Source organism: Coptis chinensis, chromosome 1, assembly GCF_015680905.1.
Source record: "Coptis chinensis isolate HL-2020 chromosome 1, ASM1568090v1, whole genome shotgun sequence".
NCBI lineage: Eukaryota > Viridiplantae > Streptophyta > Magnoliopsida > Ranunculales > Ranunculaceae > Coptis > Coptis chinensis.
Window position 1 is genome coordinate 40875041 of NC_141456.1, and position 18475 is coordinate 40893515.

General features: G+C 37.8%; 2 protein-coding genes and 1 pseudogene across 14 annotated transcripts; 2 read left to right on the top strand and 1 right to left on the bottom strand.

Annotated features, from left to right (window-relative positions):
• Positions 1-4538: 4538 nt before the first annotated feature.
• Positions 4539-6655, bottom strand: LOC147524018 (putative N(6)-adenosine-methyltransferase MT-A70-like; annotated as a pseudogene).
• A 64-nt stretch (positions 6656-6719) lies between these two features.
• Positions 6720-7749, top strand: LOC147524019 (heavy metal-associated isoprenylated plant protein 19-like). Its single transcript, XM_086573323.1, has 3 exons — positions 6720-6749; positions 7285-7366; positions 7487-7749. Exons 1-3 carry the CDS (start codon positions 6720-6722, stop codon positions 7747-7749), a joined length of 375 nt encoding a protein of 124 aa, XP_086429449.1.
• Positions 7750-7813: 64 nt separating this feature from the next.
• LOC147524020 (uncharacterized) lies at positions 7814-18436 on the top strand. 13 transcript variants are annotated; one of them, XM_086601448.1, is made up of 10 exons: positions 7814-9941; positions 10732-10784; positions 10901-10945; positions 11087-11187; positions 11314-15035; positions 15809-16875; positions 17088-17587; positions 17700-17897; positions 17991-18056; positions 18144-18436. In XM_086601448.1, exons 6-10 carry the CDS (start codon positions 16821-16823, stop codon positions 18381-18383), a joined length of 1059 nt encoding a protein of 352 aa, XP_086457574.1. In that variant the 5' UTR covers positions 7814-9941; positions 10732-10784; positions 10901-10945; positions 11087-11187; positions 11314-15035; positions 15809-16820; the 3' UTR covers positions 18384-18436. The 13 variants fall into 13 exon arrangements, with proteins under 13 accessions (XP_086457574.1, XP_086457568.1, XP_086457499.1 ...); XM_086601442.1 differs by having other exon boundaries at positions 7814-10784; XM_086601373.1 differs by having other exon boundaries at positions 7814-11187; positions 15809-15934; positions 16806-16875.
• The last annotated feature ends 39 nt before the right edge of the window (positions 18437-18475 follow it).

An 18475-nucleotide genomic window follows, 5' to 3' on the forward strand; every position in this document is an offset into this window, starting at 1 on the left:
CCTACCCCTCAGATTCCATTACCATTTCCTCTCCCCAAGTGGGATCCTCTGCTGGGAATTCGGCCAGAAACTCCGCCATGGCTTGCACCTTTTCAGCCGTCCTGATCTGGTATGTAATCTCATAAGAACTTTAGTATCGCCCACTTCAAAGATCCCACCGACTTCGCCCTTAACGCTGTTTGAGAGGCAAATTCGTCACTACCACCACGGAATGAGCTTCAAGTAAAGGCTTCGGCTTAAGGGTTGAAAATATCAAAGCCAAAGCATACTTTCGATCCACTTTCAGACGGGTCTCGCTGATCCGGTAGGGTTTTACTTTGAAAGTAAACCGGCTTTTCTATCTTGTCAATCACTCTCACCGCGAATCGAACTTATTGCGTACTTTCGCTAACTCCCAGATATAAATGCAACTTCTCGCCCTGTTCCGGTTGTGATAACAATGGTGCCTTCCCTAAGTAATCTTTCAACTCCTGGAAGGCTCCTTCACACTCTGCGGTCCAATGGAAGTCAGGAGTTTTCCTCAACAAACGATATAGAGGGCGGCATTTATCCGAAGACTTGGAAATGAATCTGTTAAGTGCCGCAATCCTACCAACCAATCTTTGTACTTCCTTCACATTCTGCGGAGATGGCATCTCAATCAATGACCGAATCTGCTCTGGATTCGCCTCTATTCCGCGGTTGGTGACTATGTAGCCCAGAAACTTTCCCGGTTACCCCAAATGTGCATTTCTCGATTGAGTTTCATTTTATGCTTTGCGAAGATGCCAAAAGTCTCATGGAGACCTTCTAAGTGTTCCTTTTCCGACATACTTTTTTCCACCATGTCGTCAATGTATATTTTGATCCCCCTCCGAATCTTGCCTTCGAACATCTTTTCTCCCAACCGCTGAAAGGTAGCACCTGCGTTTTTCAAGCCGAAGGGCATCCTGGTGTAACAGTAGGTACCACCTTCTACCACGAATGTGGTTTTTTCTTGTTCTAGCCCATACATCGCAACCTGATTGTACCCCATTGATGCATCCATGAAGGAAAACACCTTATATATCCTACTGTTCTATCCACTAACTCATCCACCCGGGGCATAGGGTAACAATCTTTTGGGCATTCCTTGTTTACATTTGTGAAGTCCACACACATTCTAACCTTGCCGTTCTTTTTAGGTACCACGACCACATTCGACAACCACTCTGTAAACTCTACCTCCCTTATTATCCCCGCCCCCTTCAGCCGTACCACCTTTTCGCGAAATACCTTCTGCCTATTTGGCTCTTATGCTCCTAATCCTTTGTCTTACTAGCTTAGCATCTTCATTCATATGCAAATAATGACAGGCATATTCTGGGTCTAAACCAATGATATCCTCGATTACCCATGCAAATACATCAGTATTGTCCATCAAAAACTGCACCAGCTTGCATTTCCATTCTTCCGGCAAGTCAGCTCTAACCAATGTAAACTTTTCTTCCTCTCCCACCCCAAGGTTCACCACTTCCAACTCATCGAAAGTTTTCGGTCCCAACGGAGGCTCGTACACTTCTGTTTCCGCTGCCTCCTGTAATTGCTATGTTGATCCTGGTTCATGTGACGGCCCCTCCCCTTTGGTACCGCGGACCATATTTTTTACTGTAACTTGATGGATGTTTCAGGCCGCCACTTGATCCCCCTTATTTCATTATGTTCCCCATTAGTTTGGGAAGCGGACCACCTGGTAAAATGTCGATGGGATGGCCTTTATTTCGTGGATCCATTTTCTCCCTAAGATGGCATTATACTGGGAGCTAGAATCCACCACCATAAATCTGGTGAATACCGTTGTTGGCGCCAGAATCGGTAACATCAATTCCCCATGGGCTTTGTCATGCTGCCATTGAACCCATACTGATTGGTTTGAGAAGCTTTCAACCGATTTCTACCTATATTCATCTCCTCCATGGCCCCTTAAAAAACGGATCTCTTGAACTTCCGCAGCCTATCAACACTCTCTTTACCGGATAATTACCCATCGCTATAGTAATCACCAATGCATCCTCATGCGGGGAAATTACTGACTCAAGTCTTTTAGGGTGAACATTATGCCTTCCTCACCCTTCGCAGTTCCCTTAACTAACCGTGGTATGCTGACGACCTAGTTGACCTGTTGTAAACATGCTGTCTTTCTCACCTTTTCTCTGTGTGCATTTCTTCCCAGGGTTTCTTCACTAAAGATGACATTGATGGTACCTAGAATTCTAGCTGGAGCAGGCACTCTCTCGGCTTGGCGAACCTCTGCGACAAACTCCCTGAGTATCCCCTTTTCAATCATTCTCTCCACCAACCACTTCAAAGCATAACATTCATTCGTGGCATGATTCCTGATTTGATGATAGGCATAGAATGGCTTCCCTTCTATTGCCACTGGTGTGCTCCGCGGACCCTCAAAGTACTGTTGCCCCTTAATTAGAGGCAAGATTTCCTCTAAGGGTCTGTTAAGAGGTGTCTGTTCGATCTCTCGGTATGGCTTCCTCTCTCGGATATCCTTTCTGCCGTGGTCTCCCGTCCTATTAGGACCTCGGCTCTCCCTTCTGTAAGCTCCTTTCTCTCTTTCTTCCATTCTGCTTCTTCCCTTCCGATCATCTCGGTCGACAGCCTGCACTGCCTTTCCCGCTCTTTTTTGTTCCTTCGCGTTCCTCTGCATTATATCCTCGTAGCGTATGTATTTTTCTACCTTGGGATACAAAGCATGCAGCGAAGTGATTTTGATTTTGGAAACCGACTCATGAACCCTGGTTCCTGCCCTCAAGCCGTGTTGGAAGGCTATTACCGCGGTATGCTCATCCAAATTTTCCACTCTCAATGTCTCCTCCTTGAACCTGCACAGAAACTCTCTTAATGATTCAGCAGACCTTTGTTTTATGTTGAACAGAGCCGCGATATCAACCACCTTTCTTTTCTATTGTATGGAGTGGTCAACAAATGCGCGCTCCAGTTCTTCGAACCTTTTGATGCTCTGCGAAGCCAACTGATAATACCAATCCGAGGCTCCCCCCCTTTAAACTTGCGGGGAACATCATGCAGCGAAGCCCATCATACTTACTCTCCTGCCACAACGGCATCTGCTGCCGGAAATGGTGCAAATGATCCGTCCGGGTCTCCCCTTCCCATCATACCTCTCAAACCTGGGTTGGGAGAACCTCTTGGGCACTTCCGAATTCCATATCGAATCTGCCAGTGGATTTTTGTTGAGGCTTGCAACCTCCTTCTGCGTAGCACTCTGGTTTGCTTTTTCTGCTGCGCTGGTTATCTCCCTATCCTTCTCATTCATAGCCTGTACTACCTCCAATGTGATACCCACCGTTTGTTCTGTGTCCGGTGGTGGGTACTCCTCATTTTCCCCCTCCACTTCGCTGCTCCAATGATCATTCCTCTCCGTCTCACCATGTGTAATCTCTCTCTCCTTTCTCAACTCGTCATTCTCATTTCGCAGCCTGACTATCTCCTCTTGGAGAAGTCTGGTAGCGTCCGCCACCACATCAGATACTTCTTCCTCTCCTACTCTTTCTTCCTCTCCTACTCTTTCTTCCTCTCCTACCCTTTCCACCTCGGTGCTCTCTGTTTCCTCCACCACTTCTCTAACCATTTCTTTCTTAGGTCTCCCTACTCCTCTTTTCACTACAGTAGCCATTTTTTTCGGGTCCCCACAGACGGTGCCAAAATGTAACTACAAGAATTACACCCTATGAAATTACTAGTCCCTTTTCTCTTCTCTTCTCTCGTTTTCTTTCTTTCTTTTCTTTTTCTTTTCTTTTTCTTTCCTCTTTCCTCTCACTCTCTCGTTGTACTTATACTTTTCTTCTTTCTAACAACTCTCTCTCGTTCTTCCATCCACCCTGATCCTACGTGCATCAGCTTGCCACCTGTCCCACAACATACACCGCAGTTCTCGGCAGTTAGGGTTCCGCGGCTCCTATCCGATACACCCTGCACTATCTTCATTACTCTGACTAATGCCCACTCACCACCCCTGCCATTCCCCGCAGTTCTCGGCAGATATGGTGCCGTGGCTCAGATCTGCTGCACCCGGTCTTCTCTTCACTATTCTGTCCACCATCGATGTTACATGTCACGAATTTGACCCCTACAAGAAGATTTACAGGCAAACAAGCACAGTCTTCATGAGCAAAAAAGAATGAACCGGACACATAATTTCCATAAGTGTAATTTTTAATTCCATAAAAGATTAAATACAGCAGAAACGTCAGGAACTAAAATACGCCGGGATTGTTGATACACTGAGTTATATTAGAGAAGACAGAAGAGTACAATTTAACTACAATATATAAGTTTACATTTTACAAGGTGTTTTCCGGCCTGATATCAAAATTTGGTTAGATCCAGAACAACATATAAGTGATCGTATACAGTGTCACTGTGTAACTTCTTTACGAAATAATTGTACATTACTCAAAAGGATTACATGCTCAATACCAGATCAGAGTGCGATCGAACTACATCTGAGCTTAATGTAGGATCTGAAAAGAATTTTTTTTCTTACAATACCAGCATGAAGTGGTCCTTGTTCCTAATTCATATCTAAATACAAAACCAGAGAACAGTACAATAATTAAAATAGTAGGCTTCCATCTTGACACCAGTAAGCTTTGGCTTCTCTCACAAAGTATAGGGCGATGAAGTCCTAGCTTGGTTCTGCAAACTCTATAGGCGCGTATTGTTATTCCATTTCCACATAGGCACTACTACTTGTTTGTGCCGGAGTTGAGTCTATATCCATGGCTGAAGTTCTAGGAGGAGATGAAGGATGCACCTTCACATCAGGATATGCAGCTTTGTACCTTGCTCGCAGGCCTTCATCAACTAGTTGGACACCATTTAATTGGTTACCAAGCGAAATCCACCCAGCATGTGTGTTGTGCATTCGTGCAAACAATTCGAGCTTTCTTGTTCCAGGACTTCTCTCCAACAAAGCGTACATCTCATCAGGTTTACGACTTGTCTCTCGAACCTCAGCAACAACTACATCTGTATCCATGTTCCTATTTATTTCAGGGTTCCCCTTTATCCCAACAAGGCAATGTTCCTTACTGTGATTCAGCCAATGACCTGTTCGTCCTGTTCTAATAATTTGCTGAAGCTGATTAGTCTTCACCCAAATCAGCTCCTCGATTACCCCCAAAGTTTTAAGCATTCCCGTCCAAGCTCCATCGCTCGTCCGGTGACCCAGAGAAAAATCAAACCATCTTCCTGCAGTTCTGGAACATTAAGCTTTTTCATCTCTTCATCAGCCATTGTTCCGGCAAGTCCATATGAATGTCCCAAGGCGGGTCAGCCATAATAACTCCAAATTTACCTAATATATCCATCTTAAATGATCGAATATCACAGTTAATCCATTGTGGCTGACCAAGCTCCATCTCCGAACAATATTCAGCACGCCGAGGCTTTATTGGTTTAGATTGAGAAAATGCTTCAAAGCCCATCCTCATAGCTAGTACATCTTGGGTTGGTTCATCATCAAGCTCATAGTGAATATACTTGCACATAATCATGCGACGACAAGTTCTCAAAAAAGGGCAATCGCCTAAGCTAATATCAGTATGTTGAGAGATTATGCGCCGATAATGAAGCTTCATACATGGAGCGTACAAACCATATTGTTGTCGTCGACAATCTTCTTTGGTTAAATATGTACAGTGCTCCTTTATTTGAGAACCTTCTTCACTTTTGAACTTAGCAGCCACAGTAGTTTCATTATATGTCGGTCGGTTAATAAGGTCTAAAAGCTCCTCTCCTATCTTAGAATTCTCTTGCTCCCTAAACGACTTCTTACTCAACATTGCTTCAAGAGCCTTCATACCATCCTCTTCTTCACTAATAAGACTACCACTTGCTGTTGAACTTGGGGAAAAGGATGGAATCTGCGATTCCTGACTATCACATCGTCGTATCTTATAAAAAGGTTCTTTTTCAGGTGCTACTAATTGTTGTTCCAGCGTAGAAAAAGACGGCTGAGCCGGCACAAAGGAACGTTTGTTTTGGGGTGTGACAGATGCATTATTAAGCTTAGGATTACAGTCTAGGGTAGGAGGGTAACGCAGGCCATTGAAGGCAGAAACAAACTTAAGAGATAAATCGAGAGACGAAACTAGATCAGGAACAAGGTTTTGAAGAGATGAGATATGTTGTTGTTGAAGGAGTGCTGATTTTTAATTCTAGTTTCAAGATTTTTACAAATCTCTCTAATGTCGTCATTGCAGTCCGATTGGATTTCCATCTTCTTTCCTCAAAATATCAAAATTCAATCCAATGACCAGCAATAAAAATATATGTTATATTTTGTAGTAAGCAAAATAGATTGTGAGGAAGAAGATGCGGGGTAAGCCGAGTGAGTTCTAAACCAAATACAATTTCTAATTTAATTCAACTTTGGAATACTTGTCTTGACGCCCAAGTCGCCAATCAACTCCAAGTAAGATTTGGAAACTATACATTTAGGCCCACGATTGAAAAGGCCTCGAATAAGTGACCGGGCAAGGGGATTTCTTACCAACATTCGATAACCGCTTCCAAACTCGTTCAAATCCCAACACCCTTTTTTCTTCTCTGTTCTCTCTTCTTTCTTGCAAACGAAATAATTCTCCTTCTCATTCACTAACATTTTTTTTCCTTTGCTCTTATTTTCCTCGAGACATGAATCTGTCTTTTATGACTATTCTCTCTTAATGGTGTCTAGTGAATCATCATCTTCGAAGGTAGTCTTTTCAATGTCGATATTTATGTTAAAACATTAAAAACTCAGGTTTTGCGCTTCTTGTTTCTATGTGAATGTCCATATTGTATCATTTATGCATGCTTTTGGAAATGCTAAAGAGTGGTTTTGTTGTATTTCTTTTTCTTTCTTGCTTTATAAATCTTTTTTTGCTCTCTTTTCGCATTGTGATCATAAACATATAAATTCATTCTGGGATGAATAATGCATTTCATTTATTTTTATTTTTTTACTTTTTTGCTTCTTTTTGAATTGGTGGTGGCAACAGATTTTTTGGTTGAGTTTGCATTGTCATACATTGATGCTAAATTTAGTTGCATAACCACCTAATATAAATTTGAAACAGAAAATTAGTTTAAACTCCTTACAGACATTTTACAAGTATATTTTGACCAACAAATAACTGCTAAATTTGCGTTATACAGTGTGCCGAAACCAAGTTATTTTCGACGCAAATCTGCTAAATTTTATATTTTCTTTTTCGTGACTTATATTGTGTTTATTTTCTCAATGAGCAGGCCACTGTGGTAGAGTATAAAGTCTCTATGTACTGCAAAGCCTGTGAGAGAACTGTAGCTAAAGTTATCTCGAAATTTAAAGGTATATATATATATATATATATATATCATCCATGTGCTGTTTCTTTTTTAGTTTCCTGATAATTCATGTTTTTTATGTATACATCTGCGACTACCTAATGTTTGATTTAAATGATCTTAGGGGTGGAATCTTTTACAACCGACATGATTAGACATCGTGTCATAGTAAAAGGACGAATCCAGCCTGAAAAGATTTTGAAAAAACTCAAGAAGAAGACAGGGAAAAGAGTTGAGATTGTACCTAACGATGCTTCAAAAGCAAATGCCGGGTCCGGAGACAGTATTAAGAAGAATCCTGTCCCAGTGTTGTTCGATGACTGGGGACAGAGTTCGGTGTTTACAATGTTTAGCGATGAGAATCCTAATGCGTGTTTAATTATGTAGACTTTAAATGTGATAAATAGAGGCCAAAGGATATAGGCCATAGGCTTTTCTTCTTGATAATCGACTGTACCAGAAAGTTTTGTCCGAACAAAGTTGCATATCTGGTTATAGGCTAAGAACACTAATTAATTCTTCGTGTTTATTTCTTCATCTTCATCGTCAAAGTGTATAACATTTATTTGTTCACTGTGGGATAGAACATTTTGATTCTGCAAAAGTAATTTGTAAATTAATCCTACCTACATTAATATCCATTCTCAGAGGATGTTCATAGTGAGCCACGGGTCAACAAAGTTTTTAAAAAAGTCTCTGTTTTCAGAATATTTATTTTTTTTTACTGAAATACCCCTGAAATGAGTCTATTTTATAATTTCTTACAAGTGTATTTGGTCTTTTCAAGTGTTTTGTAAAAAAAGACTAAATACACGCCATTTTTTGAACTCTACGCCGGGGGTAATTAAGAAATTAAAAATCCAAAATAAACAAAAACCCAACCCTATTTCTAAAACAAATTTTCCATATCATCTAATCATAGACTTCCAATATCACCATTTTGTATACTTATTCTCAAATTAGAAAAGAGATAGAAAAGAGTCCAATCTCATTCAACTTCGGCATGGAGTTGTTGGCGAAGATTTTTCGTAGCCATGATAAAAGTGAATTACTTTTTAGAAGAAGAAGAAGAAGAAATGTATGATTTTCTATCTCTGAGCTATTTATTGTTTCGCTTCTAATTTTCCAAGTTTGTAAGCAGATAAATAGGCGAAGTTCTATTTCAAATTGTTCGAATCTATAAGCTTCAATCAGGAAAATATCATGTTCTTTTACCTCGGACTAAATGGTGTCATACCAACACCATATCTCATCCGCAACTTCGGGTGTACTATACGTTGGAACCGAGAAAACAGGTGGAGGCTGGTCTATGTTCTGTTATCGCAAATGTGGGACATATATATGACGTTCAGAGTGTTCGGAAGGACCTGATGGAGTGATGGGTCGATTATTTCTTGGTAATCTATAACCAGTTTCCTAATCTTGCATGTACTCCAAGGTATCTCTCTTCCTATATGATTATTATGACTACTCCTAACTAATGAAGAGGACTACAAACAGCCCTGCTTTCATACGATGTCGTGTGCTCCTGCTTTTTTCCACTTCTATGACAATCCATTAGAAGGTTAGTGCTACATGCCTTCTCATGTTCTATCAATCATTTGGAACCTAACACTTGATATTACATCTAATTCATCTTCTTATATCAAGGTCCAGATTATATCAACTTCACAGTCAACACAGTTTGTTCCGGAGGTCTCGATTATGGTAATCACTTTTCTAACAATCTGTTTTGTTGTTCTGTGGAAGAAGAGCAGTAACTTATTCCAGAGGACCGGTCTGTATGAGTAAATTTCAGATATGCCTATCAATTTGTCATACCATGAATTGTGTGTTGGCGTGTTGCAATTGGGAAATTTTCTGAAGGCTAGGAGGTGGAAGATTTGAGATGTTTTTAAAGGTGCACTCAGTGATGGCACATTGGTCGCAGTAAAGCGGTTACCTAATATTGGGCAAAGGAATGAAGGAATTCATAGCACAAGTAGAAACAATAGGCAAGATGCACCATATCAATTTGGTAAGGCTGATTGGTTTTTGCTCTGAAATGTCACATCATCGACTTTCATACGCCCTCATTTATCTAATGACGGTGTATGAAAGCGGACCTCATACTCAACAGGAATATAGATCCTGTTCTCAGTTGGAGTACGAGATACAAGACATTGCAAAAGGATTGGTTTATCTGCAAGAGCCATGAGGAGTGTAGAGACTATAGAGTGTAGACACAAAATTGTTCATTGGATATAAAGCCCCTACAACATACTTATTGACAGTGAATTTCATGGTAAACTTTCTGATTTTGGGTTATCCAAGTTGATTGATAGAGACCAGAGCCACGTGATAACCTCCACCTAGCCCCAAAGTGGCAGCACTTACTCATTACACAGTCAAAACTGTCGTCTATAGCTTTAAGGTTGTCTTGATGGAAGTTGTTAGTGGAAGAAAAATCTTAGACTACACCAGACCCGAGTCAGAGTTCATTTTCCAAACCTTTTACAAAAAGAAGCTCGAAGAGAATCTATTGGTTATGCGTAGATGCTGATCAGACAAGGAGGCCATTGATGTCTACGACGGTTAAGGTTAATTTTGATTAGTGTTTTTTATTGGTTTCGATTGGATGTTCATTTTACATCTCGGGTTGCTTAATTTGACAATTTTCCGATTTTCTGCTACTTTTTTGTTGATTGAAAAGAAACATCCATAAACCTTCTTGATCGGTGGTGATATTGGTACCGTTCTATTTCTTTAATATCTCTAATTCTAGGCTACATGACACAGTAGTTTTGATTTGCTAATAAACTTTTGAGTTATTGATGCAATTATATTTAGGCTTTTTATATCATATCTGCACATGAAGGTTCGTGAATTTAATTGATTCATTAAATGCAATTAATTAACAACTCTGAAATCTTGTAGTTTTTATAGGATTTAATTGCATGTGTGAACTGAGTAATTTGTATATAACATGCATTTGATTCAATGATATCATATATATTGAGAATCTAAAGCTTGCATTTTTTTGGTGGGAGTGTTTGCCTGTTATGCATCTCAGATTGCAGTGATAATTTTCTATAATTAGTGTCCTCTTTGTCAGACTGTTTAGTGTTAGTTGGAAACTGCAACATTTCTTCGTATTGATGAAAATTTGAAACAATACACCCCCGCTCAAAAAATATTATATTTTTTGCATTGTCAAATAATAGGAAATTGGATATATTTCGAGAATATTCAGTGGTTGTTATTAATCTTTTAGGATTCTTATATGATTGCATATGCTTCAACACTTATAGGGTAATCAAGTGATGCAAAAGTTGTTGTCGTGTAATTCTTATGAACATGTTATATATATTTATTGATTATGCTGTGTAGAAGTTCATGACAACTTGGAAGGAAGCATGTCAGCTGGATCCGCTTGGATTGTGGTAATATATTTAGTTTGTTATGAACTTTTATGGCCTCGGAGTTGCTTTAGTTATGTCAAAAACTCCAGTCAGGTTCTAATTGCAAGAACTTTGATCTCTCTCTCTCTCTCTTATAGAAACAAATCTTAAGGTCCCGCTTCTCTCTTGACCATGCTCAATAAGTAATGAATTTCTTCCTTTTTATTTTTTGCATCTTCAGAAATTTGTTCAAATTTTTGCTCAAGTTACTGAAACAAGAAAAATTTGTTGCAATGGCTGGGCATGGTAATACACTTTGCGTTGGTGGTAATGTGGTATTAAAGAAAGACAAAGATGCAATAAACAGATGATGTTGATGGTTCATGTTACTTAATTGGACCAATGTGGTGAACAGGATACAATATACCTTTGAATTAAGTATAAGGTGAGTCTGACATTCCTTTCGACTTATTATCATTTTGTTTGTGTTTATCTGAAATTGTAATTTGTAGAGAGAATCATCTTTGATTCATGTTGATTCTTCACTGATCAAGAAGTTGCTGAAGGACAGGTTGTATATATGAATGGCTTGCATTCATTGTCTATGAAGTTGTATGAATGGCTTGCATTCATTGTTGAAGGACCATGTATTCTGAAGGATGAAGGCCAAGGACTTATCCATTTGGCGGCAGCTCTTGGATTTGAATGGGTATGGGTCAAATAATTGCTGCAGGGGTAACTCCCAGTTTCAGAGATGAACACGAAAGGACATCACTTCATTGGGTAACATATTATGGGAGGTTACTTTACTAATCTGTAGGTTTATTTACTTAAACCTTTTTTGGTATCATTAGCTGTTAATTTATCTATGTGAAAGGATTATATTTTGTTCCCAGTTACACTAAACTTCTAAGTGGGTATGTTTACAGTTCCTATATTGGTTAAGTTTTTTACCATAATGTTATCTTATTACTCTGTAAAAATTGTAACAAATTTTTCTGATTGTTACGTTTAAGAGTTGGCCGGGTTTGCTGTAATTGTTGAATTATAGTGAAATAGTCTGAACAATTTTTCTGATGATTTCTAAATAATAATAAATAAGTATTTGATTGTAGAGAAGCCATTTAAGAATCGGCCCTGAATTATAGTAAAGTGAAGTCCACTCTTTGGATTGGATGTTCATTGTTGCATGTAAATTCCACTATTGGCAAGTAGGCTTTTCAGAGTGCAAACAATCCAGGCATGAGACATTTTAACAACTCCGTATAGCAACCTGTCAAGAGGAAACAATCTAAATAAACACCTCTTGATCGCTATGTGGAACCTGGATTTTTGGATATGAAAAGGGGTGAATGAAATAGTTTATATAATTGGAACAATAGAGATCATGCATCACAGAAAAACATTTAAGTGAAATACTGAAATGCAATTATTTGTTCTTTTCACCAAAATTGATTAACGCGCACAAAAACTCTGTGGATACTAACTTTTAAGATGAAAAATAATATGATATCTTTCTTCAACACAAACTTTTAAGCCTAATAAATAAACATATCCCAAATATGTATTTGCTAACCTGGTCAGTTCTAACTTCTAAGAATGACTTAATGAATGAGTATCAGTTAATAATAATGATAATCTCTATAGTAGTAAACCCGGCTACAGGACGGGCAAATTCGCTAGCTCTCGATAGTTTCATGGTAAATGGTCGGCGCGGGCACAATTGTAATTTAATTATATGTATTTAAACTCAATGACATTTGACCAAGTGTGTGTTGATACTGATGCATTCCAGAAAAGAAAGTCCACTCTCAATCCAACTCTGAACCATCCCTACGGAAATTCCGGGTTTCAGTGTGCCCTTGAAAAGCCAACGAGTATGCGAACCGTGCTCTGCTTCGGTGTTTTTTAAAATCTTTAAACCTGTCGCTCTAACATCTCTCTGATAGTATGATTTTTTAAATTCTAGTTATAATCTAAAAAATAATATAAAAACATTAGGAAGGGTTGAATATAATTTGAGTGACGTGAATGAGGTTTTCTAAATTATTTTAAATAATATGAAGCTAATTCTAATTTCAATAAAGTGAGAGAGTTTTTGGTAAATTGTTTAAAAAGGAGGGAGATGATTAGAATAATTAAGGGAGGTGGTTCTAAAATCATAAAATAGAGAGATTACAAATACACAGTTCGGTTGATAAATTTTCCTCCTAAAGATCCGGCTATCATATAGTGTAGAGATGACATGTATTGATTGCAAAATCTTTGGTGTAAGTTATAGGAAAGCTGAATGTGAGCCTACTTCAGGAAAAAAAAATCACTGAGAAGGGGCTGGGAGAACAGGGAGCTCTAAAAAATGAAATGGTAAGGAAGCGGAACTGTTTTTCATTCTGTTGTATGTGCAAGATGGCAAGACAAATCCCTCTTCAGTTATAGAAGCAAGGAAGTTTCATTCAGAGAGCAAACAATGGTAAAGCTACTGCATCATATCCTTTAACTAGCCATTTGGCCCGGCCTATGGCCGGACTTGCTACATAGATAGCTAATGACTTAAAAACCTAAAGTCCACTTGAATAAATAATATATGTATATTCATAGCTAATGATTCATTGCTTATAATATATATATATATATATATACTTTGTTTGATGGGTTTATGCTTTTCTATTTTTTTTTTTTTTTTTTTTTTTGAAGTATTATTGTTCTAAAAAACAAAGTAAATCTAAAATAAAGCAATAGATAAGAAGACATAACAGAAAGTCGAAACTTAAAGTATATAAGTGCTAAAATGTTATAAGTTGAAATTGGGCAACAAATGAACTCCTCTCCCAACCAAGTTAACCCAGAATAGCAGATGAACTATATAAGAATATTAAGCCCATAACTCCCCTGAAACTGTGAAACCCTTTATGGGATTTGAAGATTGATAAGCTAATTTGAGGTATTGTAATAGAGATGGGGATTTATCACATTAAAGTAAGGACACTAAATACATTGTAGCATGAACTAAATTGGATAATAGATTCTACCCATTGGTCAGCAATTTGTAATATACATGATATCAAATGCCGTTAATATTTTGAGTAACAATAATCTAAATGAAGGACGCAAGTCAGGAACAAAAGGGATGATTTATTTAATACTTCATAGTTACTTACAATCAAGGACGAAAGCTTCCTCGCAATTCGTCGAACACTTGTCCTTCACACATTTTTCGTAAGTTCCTACATAAACAATAAAAAAAGTAACGAAAATATATACTTGATTTAAATCCACTTAACTGGCACAAAGCAAAAGGCAAAAGACATCTTAGCATTGAAACACATAATATATGTTGAAAATAAAAACCTTTTAGAAACAAATATTTAACGTGGTAACCTTTATGAAAAAAACTAAAATCTATTATCTTTAGTGTCAAAGATAATGAATTTGTCTGATCCACGCAATCAAGCCCGTCCTATGGCCAGGCCTACTAATATATATATCCAATTTACAATGTACATCAGGGGGAGTTTATTTGCAAATTTATCAACTATAATCTGCAATAGCTTTAACAAATCAACTAATCCATGTTCAAACCACATTCCATTTAATTCCTCAAAGTTCAAGCCATGTTCCGTTCACAGTCATCAAAATTGTGTTACCAATAAAATCCCTTGAAATCAAATGTTCTTCACATTCTAGAAAGCATAAATATTGTAGACACTACAAGAAAATAGACTTTTTCCCACGGTTACCCGGTATTTTACCCACGGTCATGAACCCTTGCATATTTGACTACGAATTTTGACCGTGGGAAATAAGTTTCTCCTAGTTCCGTTGGTTCAATATTTTTAGCCACGGCTTAACTGTTTGCTTTGACCGTGGGTGCAGCCATGAGAGAAACCGTCGAGTCAGATTTTTTCATCTTGACGGCTATTCTATGTGTACTAACCGTGGGGATAGGGCTCTAAAATTTGGGCGGGTCGACCAGTTTGCTTCCCCCCAACAAGAACACACTTAATGAGGCAACTATTTTCTCCAACACCCACTTAGCTTCGTCCCCCACGCCACCGCCAGTTAACCTTTTCCTCTATTTTTTTTTTCTTGTTTCTCCAATTCCCACTCTCATCTCAACAAAGGTAGTTATTTCAAGCACCGATTTTTTTGCATTCATTCAATCACCGATTTATTTCAAGCACCGATTTTTTTAGGGTTTTATTTGACAAATTTTTAATCTTCTTAGGATTTACAGAGTGGGAAAGGGATTACAATCTTTGAGTCTCTTCTCCAAACGCGATTTTGTTATTTCAAGTATGTTTTCTTGCTCCTTTTTTCTTCTCATCACTGCTTTCATAATCGTTCTTATTTATTATATTAAAGCTATTTGGTTTTGGGTAGTTTGTTTGAAAATTTTATGCCCTTGGTCTTCTCTCTTTCTAGCAAAACATTTATGTAGTCAATCACTGGAATTTAAACATTTGTTTTTTATGTTTTGAACTTGTTTGATTAATTGCTATTCTAATTGGTGTAGCATGTGTTGATTGTTTATATTGAGTTCATAGATAAAGTAAATGTCATACTTGGATTAGATGTTGTGTTTGAATGTTTGGTACAACTACAGTCATTCCAATGATACTTTTATGTTTAAAGCTAGGCTTGAATTGCTTTTCTTGATGCTATATTTATCCTCCTTTTGAGGTGTGTCTCTAGTATACCCTTTCGACACACTGATATGGTTAATATGTTGAACTTGTATGTATGTATGGTTATTCGTAGTGAAGGGGCTGATTTCCATATTACTCAAGAATCTATTTTTCTCATCAACAAAGCAACAGTACATTTTTTCAATTTATAATTTTTTGGGCTTCTGTTAATTATATTTATTTATTTTTGCTTGGATATACTTTTTTAAAATACGTTATCTAATTCTTAACACTAGTACCGATCAAGAAAAAATATATTAAGACTAGTGCTTTTATGAAATAGTTTATTCCGGAAGAGTACTCCAATATATATGCATTGAATTGATATATTATTATGTCTAACATTTTTGAATGTTGTGTGTATCTTTTATTTATTCCTAGATACGCCATGGAAGATTCTATTCCAATCGATAGAAGTTGGATTGAATTAGATCACCATGACCTAAACGATTTCTCAAGGGTGTTGAAGAGTTTCTAGAGTTTGCAAAAAAGTACTATCATAATAAGGTATTGATACCGTGTCCATGTCGCGTGTGTAGAAAGAGAGTGAGAAACTGCATGCATGTAATCAATATAATCCGAGAGATTCTGAAATCTTTGAAGTAATTTGAAAGCAGCTGCTTCTCCAAGAATAGCAAGTTGTTGTCTTCCTCTAAAATCAAGTCGTGGCATGAAGTATTCGTTGTAGATTATTCTTAGTTGTTTTTCTATTGAAGGTGGTAGCTTTACTTCTCTTTCTTCTGAACTAGAGAAATAAGAAATTGCCATTTGTTTTTTTTTGAGAGTTGACAGAGAGTGAAGAAATGTGAAATGTTAGTTGTTTCAAAAGCAATGTTATTGGCGCTTAAATATGCATGTTTGCCTTAAGAATTAGGAAATTCGTACGTGGTCATGTTGGTGACTAAAGTGACATGCTGATGTGGTACATTGGTGCTGGTTAAGTGTGCTACTGTATATAAAGTAGGAGAGTAGTCTTTTGTTTTTCGATAACCATTTTGTAGAGTAGTTAGAAAGTAGTAATTACTTTGTTAAGATTCCTTTTCCTCTTTTTTTTTCGATAGAAAGTGGGATTCTTTCTTGAGAACTTGCTTGACGGATCAATCCAATTACAAGTTTAATTCGATAGTCTAGTTTTTACTTTTTACAACAAATCCGGTACTCTCTCAGCTCTAAAGCCCAGCGCACCCTTTCCTTTACATATGCAATTTTTTTGTTTGACGTATTGTATGTCTATTTTAAATCTGTAAGGATATCTATTCAATTTTAAACATTGTCTTGTTCCCGTGCCCATGTTTGATTCATATTATTAGCTATTGTGGCATTGACTTGTGCACGCCCCATGTTTGATTATTTGTTTTATAATGCATTTTTTTTTAAGATCAGGTAATTTACAATGGTTAGCAGCACTTCACATGGTTCAGTTCGACTTCAGGACTCCCCAGGGGCAGGTAATGTGGTATTTACAAGCATATTACCTTAAAGTTCATTGCCATCAAAGTTGTGCCCATATGCTTATTTTCTTCCTTGGTCATCAACTCTTGAGACATGTTATTAACGTATAACATTAGACATGTTATTTACTGAAATTTTGAGACCTATTTTGTTGACATTAGGCTACATAACATTTTACTTCTCTGACTTTCACCCATTTTATGATCAGGTATGTCTGCCACTTCACGAAAAAGGTCGGGTAATACTAGAGGCCCAGCTATTCCGCTTTCGAAAAGGTTGAAACCGGGTGAGAAAATTGTTCTTCGACTAACTGAAGACACCTTGCAGCCTTGCTCCCCTAAACAGGGTGTACATCACTTGTCTAGTGAAATTGCTACGCTTGTTAAGCGCGAGATCCCGATTTATTATAAGTCTTTTCCAGATATGATTATGAGTTGTGCTAAGAACGATAGCTTCCCTTATAAAACCATAATTGATAGTCTGAATAATATGTTTCAATTTGAGGGTGATGATGATGATGAGGGGGTTGGTGGTGATTATGTTCGGGACAAGATCATGGCTGCTTGGAGGAGCCACAAGTATGACTTAAAGAAGATATACCTTGATGGTAAGGATCTGGAAGAAGTGAGAACAATGGAAGCCCCAGAAGACATTCCTTTGGAGGATTGGAGAGCTTTTGTGGAGCTCTGTAATTCATATGACTTTAAGGTTTGTAAACCATAACCAATCATTTTACATTACCTATTCGATAATATGTTCTCTGATAAATTGTGATCTCTCTTTGTATACTGGTTTATTTTTTTTTATCAATGATGTGTAGGCAAAAAGTGCAACAAATAAAATTAATCGTGCGAAGCAAACAGAACCCAATTGCTCAGGAAGGACACCGGCACAACTTATTCGCCATGAGATTGCAAAGGAAAGAGGTGTGCCAGATGTAGAAGTTTTCCATGGTGATCTGTACCTAGGCATGCATAGCCACGGGAAAAACAAAATTCCGCAAAGACAGGATTTGGCGGTAAGTCTTTATATGGTACCTTTTGTGATTTTGCAATTTACATACATAAATATGGTATTGATACTCGAAGTTGGTATGTTTATCTATCAATAGGATAAGATTGGAGCACATTCCGCCTCCAATCCTCAATCAGACCCGACTTATGATGCTGTGGCGGAGGTTTGAAATTTAATTATTTTATTTCAAATGGTAAATTAGTCTAGAATATTAGTTATAAGCATAAATTAAATTCTGCCAATTAAATAGGTTCTTGGCAAGGATGGTAGAGGACGCATGCGGTTAATGGGATCGGGTTGCTCCAAATCAAAATTGAAGAACTCAGCTCCTTATGTCAAGAGGAATCAGAAACAAGTGAAGGCGACTTCTGACTTAGCAGCCTTGTTTGAAGAGAAACTTGATCAGGTGACTAACAAATTTCAAGGGCAAGTAGATCAGCTGACTCAAACAAAGGCGGACTCTCTCCCGTATGATACCAATCACGCCTAGTACCCCTAATGGACCATCTTCTTCTTCTGGATTCTCTTACAATAATGCAACTTCCAATGTATGTAATATATTTAATCTTTTTTATATTCTTA